The 20,743-nt window shown below is 41.8% G+C and overlaps 1 protein-coding gene across 9 annotated transcripts in view; it reads right to left on the reverse strand.

Annotated features, from left to right (window-relative positions):
• BCOR (BCL6 corepressor) overlaps positions 1–20,743 on the reverse strand; it is an 82,189-nt gene that overhangs the window by 19,727 nt on the left and 41,719 nt on the right. For 6 of the 9 annotated variants that reach the window (XM_035114503.2, XM_035114498.2, XM_035114502.2 and 3 more), the window contains exons 4-10: positions 17,358–20,165; positions 16,705–16,758; positions 16,092–16,275; positions 5,909–6,190; positions 5,223–5,576; positions 2,280–2,608; positions 1,655–1,792 (exon numbers count right to left, since the gene is read on the reverse strand). In XM_035114503.2, the coding sequence (XP_034970394.2) occupies positions 1,655–1,792; positions 2,280–2,608; positions 5,223–5,576; positions 5,909–6,190; positions 16,092–16,275; positions 16,705–16,758; positions 17,358–20,165 (4,149 nt within the window). The remainder of the gene's footprint in view (positions 1–1,654; positions 1,793–2,279; positions 2,609–5,222; positions 5,577–5,908; positions 6,191–16,091; positions 16,276–16,704; positions 16,759–17,357; positions 20,166–20,743) is intronic. The other 3 variants (XM_035114507.2, XM_035114506.2, XM_035114508.2) reach the window with 3 other exon arrangements.

Below are 20,743 nucleotides of genomic sequence, written 5' to 3' on the forward strand. Positions count from 1 at the left end.
CAGATCCACCACACCCTGCTAAAATTAAGATCCCAAGGCCTAGTTGAATCAGAATGGTTTTGCCTGGTACCTAAGAAACAGGCACTGGTGTGCCTCCCTGGAGAAAGCACTCCATAAACAGGGGAGAGGGGCCACCACAGAAAAGGCTCCTTCTCCTGTTGCCACCCTCCACACCTCCCACAGCAGGTCACACAGAGTAGGGTCTGGGTTGCTTCATGTGGGGAGAAGAGGCCCTTGAGGAATTGGGGTGCTGAGCCACATAACACTTTGTTGGTCAAAACCAGCACTTTGATTTGAGCCTGGAAACTCATTGCTGCAGTGCAGTCAGGCCAAGATTGGTGTTATGTGCTTGGGCCATCTTCCCCTAGTGAACAACCCGGCTGCTGAATTTCACGCCAGCTGCAGTTTTAGAACAGTCTTCAAGGGCAGCCCCAGGTTTAACACATGGCAGTAAACTAACCTAGAGGTAACCAGAGTGTAGCCAACCCTAGCTAGGTGGGCCCTGTCCAGATAGGGGTGCAGCTGGGCTACCAGCCAAAGTTGATTGAGCCTCAAGCATCTGTAATGGATCCAGAACTACCTGTAATTCATACCTGCTCCTTCTTAGGGTGTATAACCGCATCCAGAGCGGGGCACATTCCACTCATCTGTTCAAGTGAACCACCCACTAACAGTCATGTCTGGATTGAGCTTCAGTTTATTGGCTCTCATCCAGCCAATGACAGGGGCAAGACATTGATCCAGCACATCCATGGCCACATTTGCACACATAAGGGAAAAGTAGAGGTGTGTGTCATCAGCATACTGCTTACAACATACTCCAAAACTCTGAATGACCTCACTCAGCAGTTTCATAAACATGTTAAACAGTATGGGGTGGGTGGGTAAAACTAAACCCTTTGGAACCCTACGCAGGACACTCTACAGGGCCAAACAATACTCCCCAAGTGCCACCCTCTGAAAACAACCATCCAAGTCAGATTGGTAGTGGTGCCACCTAACCCCAGCTCAGACAGTAGAAAGGAAAATAAACCTAAGGACATAGGCACCTATAGAGCTGTCCAAACTATTTGTACATATGACTATTTTCACCTGACGTCTATAAGTCCCAGTGATTTACCAGCTCTAAATGCCAGTTTGTTTTTCAAATATGGGAATGCATCACAAAATATATATTCATAACATTAAAATTGCGAAGTTCAAAAGCAGTCCTGAAATGAAGCATGTCCACACTCTCATACTGCCAAAGCTGTGCCAGTAATTAACCTTCCCGAAATGTAGCATATACAGGTATGTTAACTTTGGCTGTGTATCAGGGTATCTATCCCCACCCCACCCCCACTACTTACGATCCCCATCCTGGAAAGCCCATCAAGAACTGACTTCTTATTGAAAATGGCAGGCACCTATTCAGGCTCAAGGTTATTAACTTACAGGGGTTTATATATTGTTTCTTTCCTAGCCCTGCTCACAAAATATACTAATTGCACGCTTGAATAAAGAAACAGAACAGAGAGCCTAGAGATATTTCGACATGTTGAGAAGGAACACAAAGAGAGACTCCCAGCCACATGCACAGCTAGAATTATGTGTGACACCAAGCATCTCTTCCACATTGTAATTCAGAGTAGTGAACTTCAGAAACAATGCTTGCCTCGTATCCCAGTCGGGCTGCCCTTTGCAGAAGAGTTTCTCCAGCGTTCTTATTGACAATAAGCCTTCGGGCTTCAGGCGGCATGGGACGACTTGGGGGAGTCTCCTGAGGGGCACTTGCAATCTGCAGCTGTGAGGGCTGAAGAGACAGGCAATAATGAGGGACTCTGCTGCTGCAGGCGATTGTACAATGCCTGCTCATGTGCTTTGACTGGCGAAGAGTCACAGTCTGAAGGAGCCTCCGGTCGCTTCCAGATTCTCCTCATTAACTATGACCTGTCAAAATCATTACTGGATTCCACACCCCACCCACCCATCCTTAATAATTCATTGAATATCCATTTTCCTTTCTCTCTCTCTTTTTAAAAGTGTAGTAGTGCCGGCTTCTAGATTTATACCATCTAAAAGTTTAAGATCAAAATCCTGAAAAAACCGGAGGGGCCCTCACAGATTTGTGTCCTAGAGTAAAGTGGATTGAGCGCTGCAGAACAATGCAGTGTGTTTTAATGTAAACAGAAAGGGCTTGGAAGTGCCACTACATAAGACAACAAGCTAAGCGTTCAAAGTGGCTGGTATTAGCCAAACCTGAATTATTGGTGGGACAACTGGGTTGGAATAAAAGATACCTTCTCCTCTGCACTTTCGAGATCTGTGACATCATCTCCTGTCAGGGATGACCTCCTTCTCCTCTCCTGCAGTGCCAAATGTTTTGTTTTACACTGACGTTTCCCCGGTGGCTTCTCACAGTCGCCATGTTTCTGCAGCAAGGATGCGGCTTGGAAATCTTCTTCCTCGTCTGTGCACAGCACATCTGTCTTCCAGTTTTCTTTAATTTTCTGCTGCTTGGCAGCCAACCTTGAAACTGGAGTACAGCTTGGCTGGGCTTGCCTTTTGCTGTTTATATTGGTAGATGAAAGGGTCTTCATATGCGGCGATGCTGGGAATGGAGGGATACCTAAATGGGGAGGGAAAGGCATTGTACATTGCATGGTGTGTTGAAAGGAAAGAGAACACACACACACACCTAGCACATGGCATATTATTTTAAAACTTTTACATTTGCATTAAGCAATTCCACATTTGGACTAGAAGTAATAAAACATAGTTGTAATGGGCGGGTACATCTGCTAAAACAAAGTTTGCTGTTCCAAGATCTAAGCACAGTAAACAACCACACAGTCTAGCACTGCACCATCTAAGCATAGTAGCAAAGTAGATATGAATTAGGCCTCCTTCTCAGTGTACTTGTTTATATGGATGCAGATGCGAGAAGTGGCTTCCTTACCTGTAATGGCATGCTAGCAAAGTGGGAATATACTGCTCTTTCAGGTATAGAACTGCTGAAACCTTTCCACCTCAGGAAACCCATTTTTGCTTTTCGTAGAGTGGAGTGGAGTGAAAAATTCAAAGGACACTGAAACTGTTTTCAAAATCAGAAATGCTGGTTGAGTGCCCAGTTCCCATTTCTGCCTTTGAAAAGGTCTCCCTTTGTGCAACAAAAATGAGGAAAGCATTGGGTCTGTTTCTTGCAGCATTCTGAAAACGGATTCATAGATCCAAACAGCAATTTCTCAGTGCTGTATGGCTCTTAACCATTAAGCAGCTGTCTGTCCTGTTTGCTGCATTGCAAGGACCTAACTTTCAAGAGTTGCCTTTTGCAAGGATGTCATGTACTCAATCCAATCAGAAACAGGATATATTGACCCTAAGTGACCTTTTCTGTAAAATGCCAACAATGCATTTCTCATAGCTTCAATGTTCATTCCACTTTTGTAACATTCTACTGACCATGCCTGAAGAGAGAAAATGATTCCCTAAGACATGAAGGAAATTTAAAGAAAGCAAAGAGGTTCATGATAAGTTTGTTTACATGACAATTTTCCGGTAAAAGGAATCAGAACTAAACTTCTAAAGAACCCAAAAGGGAACAACAGAACAAATGAAATGAATAAAAATGAATGACTATCTGTGGTTTTAGAGTAAGAACAGTATCTGAATTCACAGTGCATCAGATCAAGGTTTCTTAAATTCTGTTTCTGTAAGATCAAGCAATGTATGAATGGAATAGAAACCAAGGGCTTGACTCATGAGTCTGATCTGTCTATCTAACGAAGGATTCTTTCTCTTGTCTTTAAAAAACTTTAAAAAATACTTATACCTGGAAAACTAGCATGTTGCAAAGAAGGCTCATTTTCCATATGACTGCTTTCTGGGCGCAGGGAGTCTTTTTGTATGGGAGAACATTCAACGATTCAGATCCCTGCTATCAATAACAGAACGTTTTCCCATACAAAAACAAAATTCTGCCCATCACGGTCTGAAATGGTAGAGGCCAAACTATGTGTTACATTAAATGCATAATTTGATTTAATATGTTTCAGGCTTTGCTTTGATTTTAAAACACAGCAGCTGCAATCTGGAGCCCAGCACACAAGAAGGGCATTGACCCCTTCTCCCTGCACCACAGTCCTGATTAAAAGCCCTCCCTTCTCCAGCTGCTATTTGCTCTTACAGGGAACCTGCTGTTGGTACCTATAGCAGCTCTGAGGAGCGATATTAGTCAGAACAGCAGTGCAGGAAGAAAGGGTTAAACAAGAATTTAACATAACATATATTTTGACCCCCAGAAGCTCTTTCCCAAAGACCTGCTCCCAGTTGGAGATGAAATCTTATATTTCAATGTTATAGTAGGTTTCTATAGATTTTTATCGTGTATGACAGCTACAGTGCTTGTCGTTAAATTTAAATTGTCATTTTATTTTCTCTGAACTGGTTTTCAGTACAATCTATGTGTAGAAGATGCAGTATATACAAAACCGATGACAACTAATTAGGAAAGAGAAGAAAGAAGTGGAAAGGCAGGCTAGGTAGAAGAACTCAGCTAGTCTGCATTTAACCACAAAGCGGAAAAGTTTTGGGAACAGACACCTGTGCGCCTCTCCTGGCATAAAGAGAGTGGAACACAAGGAAGCCTCTTTCTTTCCTCCAGCTTTCCAGAGCAGGAAAAAATTAACTCAGAAGTTCAAACCTAATGGAGCAGTGAATTCCCACAAGTGGTTAAAAGACACAGTACTCTTCATACTATCTTCCTTCATATACACTCAACCTTAATCTACACTCATTCATACGTGTCAAAAATTGTTATGAAGTCAAAATCATTCCTGACTGGTAAAGATGAAGGGGGGAGGGGACTGTTATGAAGTCAAAAATTGTTAAGAATGTCAAAAAGCAAAAAATGACCCAAAAATACCTACAGACAAAAATATTTTAGGTTTTTGGTACCCCCCCCCCCAATTTGAAGCGGGGAGGGAATCACACGACACAGACAGCACACACATCTAGGATGTGGCATTAAAACACAATTAGCACCACACACTACAGATTTGGCAAAACAAGCATAAGTGGTTTAATAATGGCACTTTAAGTCCTTTATATGATCATAGTAAAATTTTATATTATATATAATATAATATAAAACTTCTACCCAAAAAACTACTGACAGCGTCTTAGCACTGGTGGCAGCATGCGTCACTAAGTAATGCTAGATTTCCCTAGTAATCTCTGCATACCTTGTTCATTGTCACTTGTTTTGAGGGACTCTTCAGACCAACTTCTATTGCTTTTGACCTCTGACCTTTTCTTGGTGTGCCTTTCTTCTGTGCAGTCTTTGACCTTTGCAGTGGCCTCTGGCTGAACAGCCTCAGCTAAATCTTTCCTGCTTTGCCGGCCCAACTTGCCGGGTGGGGATCTCTCTGGTGACACCTGCTGCTCCCACAGTTCCCTAAGATGCTGCAGGTGACGCTGCTTTTTGGGATGGAGCCCTGTTAATTCAATGCACACCTTCAGGTTGGTCACCTCATTACAATTGGGCTCTTCTAAGTGGTTAGAGGAATTGTTTGTCATTTCCCTCTCAGGCCAGTCATCTAATGGAAAAATAACTAAAAATTAATCAAAAGGCCCTCAACTTGAAACAGAAGCTATAGTTCACTTGTGGGGCAGATTGTTTCAGCTTCACCACCACACTATGCATTTTTAAAAGATTAGCTCAGGAGGGGTTTGCATGCACTACAGCAATTTGCATTGGCCAAAGATTACGTTGTCCAATGACTATTCTTGTACCTTGTAGGTACCCAAACATAATTCAGGTGAGGCTTTGGGATTGGCACAACACAGGTCATAAATGGACATAGGTTAATCCAAAGAGTGTTCACTTCACAAGCCATGCCTTAAAGAGTTACCAACTTGGCCGGGTTACCTTTGGAGTTCTTCCTCTTTTTTGCTTTTGATGCAAATTCATCTTCCTGTTCCTCTACAAAGTTTTCTTTAAGGCTTCCATCGTTCTGCATTTTCTCACCACCAGAATGTTTACGCTTCCTGTCCTGGTGGGAGCACAGGGCCTGGCTGGCATCTTCTGCAGACTGTTCGCTGGCCTTTTCAAATACAGCAAGTCTCTCCAAACAACTGTCTGCTGGAGGAACTTTCTCCTCAGGAGCTTCAAAACCGTGGTCCTGGGTGCTCTCCGTATTATGAAAATCACCTTCATTTAAAACAAAAACAAACAAAAAGGGTTACCACATCACTAACTCAACGAGCATCTCACACAATTGCTTCCGTCTCTTCAGAGCAATTGTAGCACCAAGTGCGTGTTTGTAAAGAGAATTTACGAAGCAGATGAAAAAGTGTAGACACAACTATGGATTGTGGTAAGGATGAATATTATTACATCAAGGACCAATAGGAAAACTAGACATGCACTAATATTGCTGGTATTTCACTAGGAAAAGGAAGGTATGGTGCAAAATATTGTTTTTCTCATGATGCAAAATAACCAGTTGTCATGAATTAATTCTAGCAGATCCAAGTCAAATTTCCAAACCCAGGGAATGAAAGACTACAAAGTGTGATGATACACCATAACCTGAACTGCTGGAAACACTTATTGCAGGGATGGGGAACCCTTTTCTGTTGAGGGCCATGTTCCCTAGAGAGTAATTAATCAGGGGCCACATACTGAGGGCCAGAGTGAAAAGTGAGAAGGGCCAATCCAATTTGCTCACTCTTTCTGCTTCCCACCCCTGCAACCTACCTGAAATTAGGCTGACGCTGAAGGTGGCCCTCTCTGACCTATATGACACCACCAGTATCCACGTATTCGGGAATTTAGTAGTGCAGTTAACATATTACAATGCCACCCGTCTTCAAAAAGTATACAACTTTCTTCCTTTTGTGCATCAGGCCTTAAAAACCTGGCTGACATTTTGTATCCTCAAGGTTTTGCTTAACCTTAGTCAAGGATATATACAATATAACAAAAACCACAGTCTTCAACCAACAGACAAACATTTCTGAACCAGACCTAAATAAATCAATGTTGTATATCAACAATGCATAAGGACCCCACGCCTTGAACCTGAAATTTTTAAAATTTAAACACTTTTTTTTTGTGCTGCCCTGTGCAATCCTGTTTCTTTGCCCTTCCTACATTATCTTTCTCTGTAGATAAGGATTTTTTAAAGGATGCAGCCCGAGCCCTCTTCTCATGTATCTGCCTCTGGTCTGCTTTGTTCCCTCCCTCCCGCACATTCCTCCTCTAATTTATCCCATCAATCTTATCACCCGCTTAACTTCCTCCTCTTCCATTTTGCTGCATGCCTTATCTTCTCCTTCCATCAGCCCCCTTCTTAAAACTTTGCTTGACACCTGCTACTTCAAAAAGCAGACTGAAATGAGTTTTGAAACCCAGCAAAGGAAGATTATAAAACAGTGAGGGTTGAACTCAGCCAATTTACAGGAGCAGTTCGTTTACATTGAAACTTGGTGATGTCAAAGCACAAGAATCTACATAATATTTACTGTTGTTGCTATTATTATGAGTTAGATTTACGTGCAGATAAAACTGACAGCAGATTAATAGGACTAGGTTACCCTCCTATCATAATATTTTTAGTTACATTGAGACAAGTTTTGCCTGTGACGGGTTTATAGGAAGGGTTCAAAATGTATTGAGATCATAGGGTGAAGAGAACAACATCATGCTCCAAACATTAGCTTTGATGAACTCATGATGACCAGCAATCTAAATAGGCGTTTCCCTTATCACAGTTCTAGGTGGTTCTTAGTGTGAGTTGTTTTTTTTAAAGGGGGTGTATATCTTAAGATGATATATGATCTCTTACAGATAATGAAGAAAATGAGGTATAAAAATTTGTTTTCATTAAAAAATGATGAGCAAGGCACACAACACTGGATCAAATCTTACAAAACGTTTGGATTTGCAAACTTGGCAAGAAGGAAAATACTACAACTTATTTTTCCTCTGATGTAAAGGCTTGACTGGTGGTTTTTCATTTACACATTATTCAATGCTCCATTTACTGGCTTGCTGGAAGAAAGCATTCACTCTAATTTTGTAGAAAGCTTCATTAGTGAATACTAGCAAGCTTCTTGCAAATATTTAGAGGATTGGGATGTTGCTAGCCCAGAGAAAAGGTCATGTTTTGAAGATTATAAGTAAACCTTAAATATGACTCTGGAGAAGGGGTCAGCAAACTTTTTCAGCAGGGGGCCGGTCTACTCTCCCTCAGACCTTGTGGGGGACCAGACTATATTTTGGAGAGAAAAATGAACAAATTCCTATGCCCCACAAATAACCCAGAGATGCATTTTAAATAAAAGCACATATTCTACTCATGTAAAAACACGCTGATTCCCGGACCGTCCGTGGGCCGGATTTAGAAGGCGATTGGGCCAGATCTGGCCCCCAGGCCTTAATTTTCCTACCCATGCTCTGGAGTATTAATTTATAGCTACCGGTATATAAGAATTTTGCAAACCAGGCTTAAACCAATAGACCAACCATTTAAACAAAGCGTTTAAACGAATTTAAAGGCATACAACCATCAAGCACAGTTCCCATATAACCATCATTAGTTCCAATGGGCCTTGAATAACAAGAGCTCCAGTGGACCTAAAATGGATTACACTCCAGGCTGTTAACCTGTTTTTGAGCTGAACCATAACAAAAATCTGCTGAACAGGTTCTCTACCATTTCCTCTGATGCCACCACCTTCTCACTTAGGATGATTCACATCTCTAACCCAAATCCTCAGTCCAGTTTCTAAAAGAAGTTCAGGTGTTTGGACCAACCCCTAACCCCCATTCCATCAACGGTGGATTTAAAAAAAAACACACACACACATTATGCCCACATGTGTGCTACACTTACAGTGCAAAATAAGCAGTAACAGAAGGGCCCAGAGGGAGCGGGGGCGGTGGTGGGAATATACACAGGGATTTGGTCAACAAACCAGTCTCTAAATGAACTTGAAACAGGGCTAGTGCCCCCCCCCCCCGCAAAAAAAACCCCCAACTGACTGATAAGTTCAACAGTTAAGAAGTCAAATATAGGGGGAAAGTTTCTGTTCTATCACAAGTGCCTGGTAGAAGACTTCACTAAACTTTTTTATTAGCATTCCGTACCAGTTTGTTACCTACTGAGAATTTGTTTGGGGAGGGGGGGAAGCTTTAAATCAAAGACAGTTCTACTTACAGATAAGAAAGCACATAGGAATATCAGCCTGAAACAAGGTCATTTCCCTCCTTTAACAATCTGGGAATTCCCTACATCTAAAAATCACAGCAAAAAGGAGACCCTGACCTTACAGAGATGGTGAAGTCAAGTAACCATCTGCTGCATGTGTGTGTTATAGGCAAGCTTTTCTTACAACCCCTCAGGATCAGGCCATTTTTCAGGTCTTTCTTGGATTCCAAATCTACCACCACAAATTGCATGCATCTTCCAGCTTCAGTCCAACCACGATAACACAAAAACTAAAATGCGGCCTTGCATTCCACAGCAAGAATGAAAATAGTCTACTTCAAGGACTGTTTGTTGCCCAGAATACACTTATCATACTTGGAGCAACAAATAATTTTTAACTTTGCCTAAGTAAACGGGACCACACTGCAATCCTATGACACTTACCTAGAAGTAAGCCCCATTGAACTCAATTGGGTTTACTTCAGAGTATGCACTGAAAGTCACGTCTTATCTATCGAATAGGTATAATAAATATATTACCCAAGTCTAGGGATAGGGGAGAAATTTGTTTGGTTTGAAACTAATTTTCACTTCCTGAATCCATTTGAAAACTAAAGCACAACTGCTCATCAAATTTCATGCTTTTCTGAATTTTCTCCAACCAAAATATGCATACAAAAATGTGTATTGAGAAAAGCACAGACAAAAATGCTTATGTTAGTGAAGATAATATTAAAAATGTATTAACTTAGGGGAAAGTGCTTGCAAAAAATATGTATAGTAGGGTAACTTATTTCTTGTGAATTAAAAACAACAGCACATGAATGACAACAGAAATTGGCCAAACAGAATTTAAGATTGGAAAAATAAGTAATCGAAATTGACAGAATAATACATCCCTATTCCAAGCCCTACACGAAGGAATACAAACTCCAAAAAAAGACTATCAGCTATCCTATACTTCTGCCACATGCAGGATGTTTCCACCCTTGTTTATTTCTTCCTCCACAACGAATCATGGATTTGGCTTTTTGTTCACTGGCAAACATGCAACTCAAATGTTTGTCACTTTGCGTTTTCATTGTGCTTAACAGTCTTCATTCTGAGCAATCCTCCCCAAATGGTCTTCTTGACCTTCCCAAAATGAGACAGATGAAAAGTATCTGTCAGAGCGACGGAGAAGCACTGAATTTGTCTGTTCCTCCCAAAAGAATGAACAACTTTTGTGTATGTCTCTTCCTCATGAACCTTATAAAGCAGCAGAAAGAGAAAGATAGCCCTGAAAAAATATTCCTAGACAGGTAGAACTTATTGTAGAATGAATGGAAAATATCAGTCTAATGTAGAGATCATAATTTAGTCCCCACCCACTCACTCAAATCTCCTAAATTCTTGGGTTAAAAATAAAGAAGTTTGGTTTGAGGAACCCAGATACCTCCAACATGCTATGGATTCATTCTCAATATAATTCCTAACAGCCTGACAGATGTAAGCATTTCTCTCCTGCTTGTCGTACATTATACCCACTGTTCATAAATTCATTTTAAACAACAACTGCATTTTAAAATTGTCTAATCCAATGTTTCCTTATATTCTGGTCACCGAACAACACTTATCTCCTGAATTAAACTTGACATACATCACCCTTACACCTGAAAATGTTTACTTTTTTAGAGGTTGAAGGTCTTTGATTCATGAAGCCAGGGGTGCTTCTTGACCAGAAGGGTCAGCTTAGAGCAGCAACTCTTGCAAAGATGCAATTGGTAGCCTCCTCTTGAGCTTGGGTAATGCTGCTGAATTTCTGCATGAGGAATGATTGAAAGATCCAATGACATCTGAAGCAGAGATGGAAGAGGATCACCTGCCAATCAGCAGAGGCTGATTGGAAGGATGTAAGTCCACAGCAATGAATCATGCAGAGACCCAGCCAGAGCTTCCTCTGCAAATGAGTACTTGGTGCTTGCAAGAGCTTTTTAATTGGTTAATTTATTTCTTGCAGCAGACAGGTAGTTTAGGAATCGTCCTATACTTCAGCACACTGCTTTCCAAAACAAATAGGAAAAGGGTTATGGATCTCACTGCTTTTGCTACATGGCCTGCGGGGAAGATTCATTGTCCCACTAGTTGTCCCACTTTAGGTTTCTTTGGTGCAGAACAGTGGTCATGCTGCAGCAGCTAAATCCTTAAAAAGGGTCAGGATGCCTAAAAATTATAGTATTTCTCAAAGAATGAATGACACTTCCTTTTAGCACTATTTTAAGCCACCATGCCCATTTCAAATGGATCCATGTACCAGGCTGCTTAAATCATTCCTCTGCTGAACACATCCCATAATTTATCCCATTTGTGGCAAAGAAGTTCTCCATAGCAACGTTTACAAGTCTCCTTGGCAACAAAGCAGTTTTTGCTATGGCTCTCGCCATTTCTCCTGATTTTTAAACTCCCTGGAAAAGAATAGACGCTTGCCTCTCATTTTGGTTTTTGCATTTTCAGGTAGGATGTACCTGGCACCATTTGCCCCTCCTACCCCCAAAAAAATATATTCTGCAACTCATCGGCAGAGAATCGCTGCACATTTTCGAATGCAGTGGAAACACCCTGGAGGTCAGATTAATCATTGGTCTTAGGAAACTTTCTGTCTGTGCCTCAGTTCTAAGTCCACTTCAGTACATGTCGATGCATGGATAAATATTATTTAAAATGAAATAAATTTGCACCAATCCATCTGCAGGCAGCACAATGAACATTGCTGTAATTTGTTTTGCACCACTGCACCAGAAAAAAAACATTCAGAAAGCACTTATGAAAATGCACAATAATTAACTGATTATTAAGGATGAATCTAGAAAACAGAAATACTTTGACCAATCCTTTGGGCCTATGAGAGCCACTGCTTTTATTCGGACCATTTAAACTTAACAACCAGACCTAGGAGTTGGGCATTGCAGAAACTTGACTCAAGCTTCTGCATTGTGTTACAGCCTCTCTTTCACTATATTAGGCATGCTCTAGGCTGCACTTGGGCAGGCAGATGCTTCTACCTTCCCAGCATTTTGCTTACTTGAATGAGACTCTGCCTGAGTGTGGCAGTTCCACATGCACACCACATGCACACAAGGACTAAGAAGAAAATTTGTTTTTTTTTCTCCCACTCATATAAATTCACAGTAGCTCAGCTACTCTTGCTGTAAGGAAGGGAAGTACAGAGAGTTACCTGCAGACATGCAATCTCTTCCTAGCCTAGACTTTCCCTCTCACCATTTCAGGTCTGTTGCAGCAACCCGAGTGGCTGGCCTCTAGCACTACCTAATCCTAGTTTCTGGCAAGGGACAGAAAACTGGGGAAGAGGCAGAATGGAGACCTTTGGGAGAGACATGGCTGGCTGGAATCCTGAATAGGAATACTCCACACTGCAATGTTTTGTTAAGCTCCCAGCTATGCTACTAAAGATCAAAATGTTATCCAGATTTAAGGCTCTCAAGACTGACTATAAATTTGGTAACATTAGATGTAAGACACTGATCAACTGACTAAAAGCAACTCTCCCATGGGAAAAGCTGAACCTGAAAACTTTCTGACGACATCAGGTACTTATGGCAATTGGCATGATGAATGTCGGGTACTTAGGTTCAAAATGCCCCAAAGTACCAAAAGCTTCCTGCAGCCAATTGGAAGCCATGCTTTGGTTTCCAAACATGTTGGAAGTCAAACGGACTTCTGGAACGGATTCCGTTCAACTTCTGAGGTACCACTGTATGTCTATTCCCTAAGCAGAACAGAATTGACAAGATTCCAGCCTTTGTGTGTTGAAACTTTTTTGCAAAGCTAAGCCCTGTGATGAGCACTAAACTTTTATTTTGTAAACATCTTATCAGTCCACACATACACAAAAATCACAAACTGCCACGTCAAAGTAACTTGAAGTTAATCACATTACATGGGAGTTAAGAACCGAGCTATATATTACAGTCACTGTGGGGATCAGCAACCCTATGGCACCTTTGCCTCCCTGCAGAGATAACATTTGATAGTACTTACTATGTGCATCAGGATAATCAGGTAGTGAGTTGTCCTGCCCCTCCCCCTTCAATAGCCACCAATTACGTGGAGCAGAAGCAGGAAAATTCTCCTGATGGCCCTGATTGATGCAGTGAGTACAGCTGAATCTAACAGCCGCAGGAAATGAAAACCTTGCCACAGGATGCCAATTCCCTGGCAACGGCAATATGTAATCTGGCTCCAAGACATAATCCATTTTATCAACTATTTGCTTCTTGCACACAGGTGTTCTAAATACTGCAAATTTTAAAGAACTCTCATTTAGCAAAAAGATAAAATGGCTTGTTAGTTCACAGCAAACCTAAAAGTGCAGATACTCCACCCCTCTCACCTTTTGCAAAAGCAAATGAAAATAACAGAAAACAAGCAATGCCCATTTTCATTTTCAGGGACCCTGTTGTACGTTCCATCCTCAAGAGAGGCTAGATTGGCGCATCCTATTTGTGGCACTCGCTCCCTAGTTTTAGGCAGGCTGTAAAAACTGTTTATACTGCCTGGTGTTCATTGGGTTTGAATTCCACTCTGCTTTTGTTTTGGCCGCTCCTTTAAAAAAAAAAACAGCACCCAATAACAAATAATAATAGTAACAGCAACAACTGAAATCTTTGAGATGTTGTTGGTGTTGTCAACAATAATAAATAATTTTAGTAACAACAACATCCCAAAGATTTCAGTGCCTTTCAAACAATGGAGCCTTGAAGAATGAGGCAGGGAGTAAATGTAAGCTTGGAAGAAAAAAATGCCACTGTCAAGTTAAGTTACGGTCAATCTTGCATAAAGCTTGACAGTTGCATGCATAGAACAGTTGCAGTGGAGTAAATAACCTGAATCATGTTCCTAGAAAGCCCATTCCAGTAGAATTCGTCCTCAAATCCGCACCCGCAGGATCACATCAACATGGTGCTCCCTTCACAAAACGTATGTTTGCCTCCCTGTAGCAGGATATGCACCCAATCAACCTCCATGCTGAGAGACCTTTTTGTCTCCTTCCTTCATTTATTCAAACCCTGATTTGTCCTTCCTTCTTCACACCATTAGTTTCTTGGGCTCCAGCTGCCTTTGAAAAAGACAGCTCTTCCCTTCACCCTTATTGCTTGATGAGGATGTGTATGAATTGCCCCTCCATCCACTGTATCAGCTGGGGGAATAGACACAGACTGTAACTGCTTTCCTTTTAACTGAACAGCACTTTTGAGTTTTCAGGGCTCATGGGGAGTGTGCTGAAACACAAGCAGTTATTGAAACTGAAGGAAGCCACAAAAAGGAGGAGGAGCAAGCAGAATGGAGCGCAAGGTCTCCAGGTTCAGAAGAAAGCCTCGGATGCATTCTTCAACTACCTGAACTCTTGCTGAGCATAGCTGAGAAGAGAAGACTCTTCAAGAGTCTTAGCCTAGCCAAGTGCTCCCCAGCCTTGTTCTATGCTGGATTAACAGTGTTTATCAAATACAGGCAACAACTGGTTGACACAAGGGTTACGTTCCTGCCTACTCCCAGACACATTGCTGAAGTGCACATAAGCCTGTTATGCCCCCCCCCAACCCTGCCCCCTTTTCCCAGGCACTTTCAGGTCACCGTGATGCACGCATGCACGGTCACACGTCAATTGGAAGCGTGCAAATCGTTGCCTGTAGATCTGAACTTTATATATAGATGAATTTGTGGCCAACCCATTACGAGATCACAACTTAGCAACTTGCAATTAACATCTCTTATTGACTCAGTTTACCAGCCATGGCAGACCAGCCCCCACAAAGTTACACACACTCTAAAGAACACCCATTATACTCTATTAGCAAGTTTGTGGGAAGGGAGAAGTAATAGGTTATCACATCTAAAAAGGTTTGGATACACTGAGGCTACAAACCCTCCAATCGTTTTGTTCATTGCACACTTACTGCTGCTGAAATCACTAGAAATCGGCAGGCACTTCTTCCATTCTAATGGTGGGAAGAATACAGCCAAAATCAAGAACAAACCACCCCCAATTTTAAAAGGTAATGGGCAGCTGGTGGGGCACAGCTGAAGAGCCCACCACTCAGCAGCAGCTTAGGTAGGACTACATTGGCTCCACCGCTATGGCCAGGCTGCGTTGACATCACCACTGCCCAGCTCCCACATCATCCTGGTAAGCAGCAAGCAGTAGTGCTGGCAGGAGTTCAGAACCACGGTGCTGCTCTGTTGATCCATGACATAGTTTTATTTTTTACTAGTCTGATGGAAGTCGACAAGTCTACGAATGGAAAATTTGTGCAGAGTTCACAGAAGAACAGTTTGCCGATATGGAGGGAGAGGGCAGGCTTTTACTACGCCCTGCTGTAAATACACAATACAGATTGTGTGGCTTTCTGCACACACAAAAAGCAACAACACACATACAACGTTCACGTTCACACTCTTCAAAGAATTAAATGGAAGGCTTTCTGATTATATGACTTAGCTCAACCCTCCCATTACCTGTCTTCCTTTCTCTCTGCTTAAGACAACAGAGAACACACACTAAGACCAACACAACTTTTAAGCTACACAAACAACAAGCTGCAGTTGAGAAATGTTTATGTGAAAGAAACTTGTTTTCACTTCTTGTCAAGGGAAACTTAGTGGGCGATATGCAACATTAGTCATATTCAGAGAAGACCCATTGACATTGAGTCTACTGATATCAAATGGTCTACTCTATGACTAATGTTGTATATCACCCAGCAGGTATTGCTATGACTGTGCAGCAGCTTTTGGTATCTGAATGCTTTAACATCAACATAATCGCATCGCCATGTTTTGCTCCAAACGACTACAGGAGGCACACAGAAATTTCAAAAAGGCATATAAAACTTTGCTTACATCTGTCATTGTCATTTTGCCCAGAAATGGCATCTTCCAAAGTGACAGACTTGGGTTTCTTTTCATTATTTCCTTTCAAGTTTTCCCAGTCTGCTTGGTTGAATCTGCAGACCTCCGGGTCTTTGGTTGCTACGTGGCCTTCTCTCTCTTTCATCTCCAACTCTGAGAAGCGCATCATTGCACGCTAGAAAGAGAATTGATATGGGGGGGAACAGACACCTCACAATAAGAACTACTTCATTTACCTTACCTTCTATGAAAAGTATTTCTAACAGAAAATATCTGCTCAAACCCAAAGTTTTGAGATGCACACAATTCTATATAAAGTTTTAAAATGCCATGTGTTCAATATGCAAGGCATGTAGTATCTATGCACAAATAATATACAGTTCTTCCATATATAAAAGTAAATAACATTATTTATATATATATATATTTATATATGTGTATTAAAAAGCATTGTCTTTTGAGAGGTATAACAAAGAAACAAAACATAAACTGTGCAATGAATAAAGACGACCATGGCCCACAACTTCCCTTTGTGTACTTGGAAATGAAATTTTAACTCAAAGGTTTATGCAAGATTCTAGTAATAAAAATTTGAAGAACTGACCTCACAGTAAGCAGCAGGTAGACATAAAATACTGTCCTCTTGTAATCCTTCCATCTATGTAATTAAAATGGGCACTCAATGGATCATTTAAATTTTAGATAATTTCATCCATTTTTATAAGCATCAACTAATTCTTTCTTTTTTAACAACGCAAAACAATTTGGCTTAACTCATTCTTTCACAAATCTAAAAATAACCTACAATACTTGCCATCATTCAACGTCAAAATCACTACAGCTTCTATTCCTTTAAGCTACATTTCTGCTTGGTAAAGAAGTTCTACTTCTTTTTAATCAAATGTCAGAATCAAATCAGAACTTCTGCCTTTCCTTTGGTATTTAATAGTGCTAGCCAAATACAGGCAAGCTATAGCAAACTACCTTTAAAAACAAACATGTCATGCATTCTTCAGCTTCCTTTCACAACTATGTTATGCTTATGAGATTAAATTATTTGTTACACCAATTAATTACATATAATTCTTATCTATTCTACGCTTCAATACCCCTGGCTTCATAGCAGAACCCGACTATACACAAGATTACCACTGCTAGTTAAGTTCAAGATAGACTCAATAGAGTTGTACATATTTCATTCTCAACTGTGAACTGTGTTTTTTTTAACTGCTTTGGTAGTTAAGCTTCAGAACTCACCTGCAGAGCCCGCTGTTCTCGACTAAGTTGGCTAGAATCTGCATACAGTTCCGTTGTAACACACTTGAATCGATCACCTACGTAACCAGCAGAGTTTGCGATTCTCTTTGCCAGGTTAGATGGCTTAGGTTTCAGGAATTTGCCATCATTAGGTTCCATGCCCTCAGTTCCCTCTTTGGCGTATGCCTGACTGACTTCCATACTTGACTGCGTGTTTCCCATACAAAGCTGTTTAGCATCATCTGGCATTTTGCAAAAGGACATAGCTAGGCCATCGTTTCCGTGAGCAGCCTCCAAGAACACAGAGGAAGTGGGAACCGTTAACCTCTCCCTGTTCTGGCTTAAGGAAAGGTCCTCTTTCCTCAAGTTGAACATCGATGGGTGTGGGCTCTGGGCTTGCTTGAAGTTATAAACTTCATGGAAATTGCTTCTCCCACAGTCTTCTCTCATTACAATGAAATCTCTGTGGGGGAAGCCTTGTTCTACCTTGTGCTTTGTGGGGTCGTTTGCTTGATTACTGCTTTCAACTGGAAAGCTAGGTTTCGTCAGGTTCGTTTCACCTTTCACATCTTGCTCTTCTCTCGGTTCTGCAAACGGGTGCTTCTCACTTTTGGCAGAATTTTTACCATGACTTGAACTCGGGTGCAATTTCAAGTTTCTGTCTGCAGGTACTTCAAAATGTAGTTTTGTGCTGGTTTCCAGCATCTCGGGCAATCGGTTTCTCAAGGCAGGGTCTTCATAACGGAGCCGTTCATGCGATCTAGACCTCCTTTCCGATTTCTCATCTTTCAGCTCCAAAGCTGTATGGGGTAACAGCATTGGGTGTACCATACCCATACCCAGAGCATCCTGGTAGGTCATGAACTCACCTCTGCTGGCTGGCAGGCTGTATGGAATGGTAGGTTTGGGAGCTAGGTGTCCAGGGAAAAGACTCCCATTGGGTAACAGAACAGGGTGGGGATATACAGGTCCTTTCCCATGTAGAGACAAAGGGCCTATAGCTAACCCTTCTGGAACTGGATATGGGAGATAGCTTCTCGGATAGGGCAATGGTGGAGATCGGAATGCATCATTGGGAGGGAAAAATATGGAAGTTGGTGCAAGGGTGTTCTCATTTGCTTTGAAGATAGGTTCTGGATTATTGCATTTAGCTGCCTTATTACTATGCTTTGAAGAGGCTGCTGCTAAAGGTTGTCCTATGTGCTGTATGACAGATGCAGTGGTCTCTACTGAGCTAGTCGTCTTAGGGCAATCAACATTGGCATTTGGAGCAGGAGAAGCAGATGCTGGGCGACCTCCGCTTGATACAGACCCTGAAATATTACTGACAACTGCTTCTGTGACCCCCATCCTCGGGCAAGAAGAACTCCGCTGTTGTGGCGTCGCCCAGTCCAATGCTTTGTTTTTCAACTGCATGTTTTTACCCCCGTTATCTTCATTGGGACCTGGACCAGGAACAACCCAGGAGGAAGGCGCTGTGCTGATTATTTCAGGTCTATAGACAGGGCAACCACTTCCAGGAGAAATGGTTTCTTTTGGAAGATCACCTCCAGGTAAAACCAACCCACTTCCGGCCCTGCTATGAACCAGCACAGTTGGAGCCATTTTCTTAACATGATCAGATTTGGTTGTCTCCATGTCAACAACTTTTGATGACAAATCCAATGGTTTGTCTATAATATCTTTGGTAACAGTTTGTTGTTTTTCTAACAATGGAGGGGATCTGCTGTCCTTCCTGTCGTGACCTGTTTTCCTTGTATGGACTGTAGGCTGCTGAGAGTTTTCGCCTGCGTCGTGTGTTTTAGGAGCTTTCCCCCCAGAGACTCTTGAAGGAGGAAACTCATTGCTTACATTCACGTATGGCTTTGGGAGTGTAACTGAAGAAGGAGACGTCGAAATTCTGGAAAAGTGTTTCTGAAACTCCGAGTAAGCGTCCCCAACCTGTGTTGGGAGGTGAACTCTAGGTGACGGTCTCGGTGAATGAGACAAGAGAACAGTGGGGTCTGTTGGCATATTACTAGCCGCTGGCTTTGCAGATGGGACTCTGGGAGGCTTGCTGTTCTGGATATGTGGATAGGCATGAGAGTCCACAGGAGTTCCGGGACCGACTCCCATCTTCCAAGGCAAACTCTTCTCTGGACAGTGTCCTAGAGGGGGAATAGTTGGAGCTGCGGTTGCAGCAGAGATCCTCATTGGCGAAGCTAATGATGACGGAATGTGGGGAGAAACGTAATGAGAAGGTGGCAAGTATAAAAAACGTTCACCATTTGTACATACGGGCGAGTAGGTCAGATGCTGTGGCAAGCTGTAATTGGACTGCTGAGGTAGCAAGGCCTTATACATGTTCAACGGATACTTATTTGGTGATTCGAGAAAAGGATAAATAGCACCCTCCATGTAAGGATTAACCCAGGGTAGCCTTAGGTAACTAGCACCATTGACATTGAGAGGACTTGGTTTGTCGCTTGAGCTTCTGTCCAAACCTAAGGTCTCCCCAGTTGGAAGCGAACTTTTTTGTATTCCAGGTGGCGTTTTGTACATAGCACTGAAGCCATTTGGGGGTTTTCCAGCTGCATTTTCAATTGCTTCAGTGGGATTAGACTTGAACTGCATCTCTGGATTTCTTTCAGGAGCAAATCCAAGGCCAGCAATAGCACTTGTAGCGTCCCGGGGCTTGTCTGAGCCAAGTCCACATAAACTGGAATAGACAATACTGCTGGGGACTCTAAGCCCTTCCCGCATAAGTCCAGACCGGTCCATGCTCAGAGCTGCAAGGCTGTCAATGCGATGCACTGCCGTGGCATCCACCTTGGTGAAATAAGAGAGAGGTGACTTTGGCATTTAGTCAAGTACTATTCAAGGCTACAGGTACTTTAAAAAAAAGTTCTATGAAACAAAATGAAGCAAATACATTGTTTTCATTGTGAAAAACTAATGTGGCTGATTAAACTAATAAATGCAGAGGAATAAAGTAAATCAAATTTTAAAATTTTAGCCTGCTTCATACTTCGGTCTGTGGAGTCTGACTGAGACCTGCCAAGTTTGATTGTTTTTAAGTAATAGGCCTCTAGATCCTTTAATAGCCCTCTAGATCCTTTCATACTTAGCAAAACATCTACATAGATTTTAGGATAATATCCTAAAATCTTTGCTACTCAACCAACTGACCCATTAAAAATATTTGATTTCCAGAACCGTGTGTACTCACTTCCAACTAGGGACATTTCATAAGGTATGCTTACAGAGGATGGGGGGGGGGTCCCTCAGATGCAAAGTTATTCATATTCCAAAAATCATTTGAATCAAATGATTGCATTGATTCAATGACACAGTCTTTCTTTCTTTTTTACTTCCATTCCTCTGCTTATTGATAACCAAAATAAGTG

The sequence above is a fragment of the Zootoca vivipara genome, chromosome 4 (assembly GCF_963506605.1).
Source record: "Zootoca vivipara chromosome 4, rZooViv1.1, whole genome shotgun sequence".
Lineage (NCBI taxonomy): Eukaryota > Metazoa > Chordata > Lepidosauria > Squamata > Lacertidae > Zootoca > Zootoca vivipara.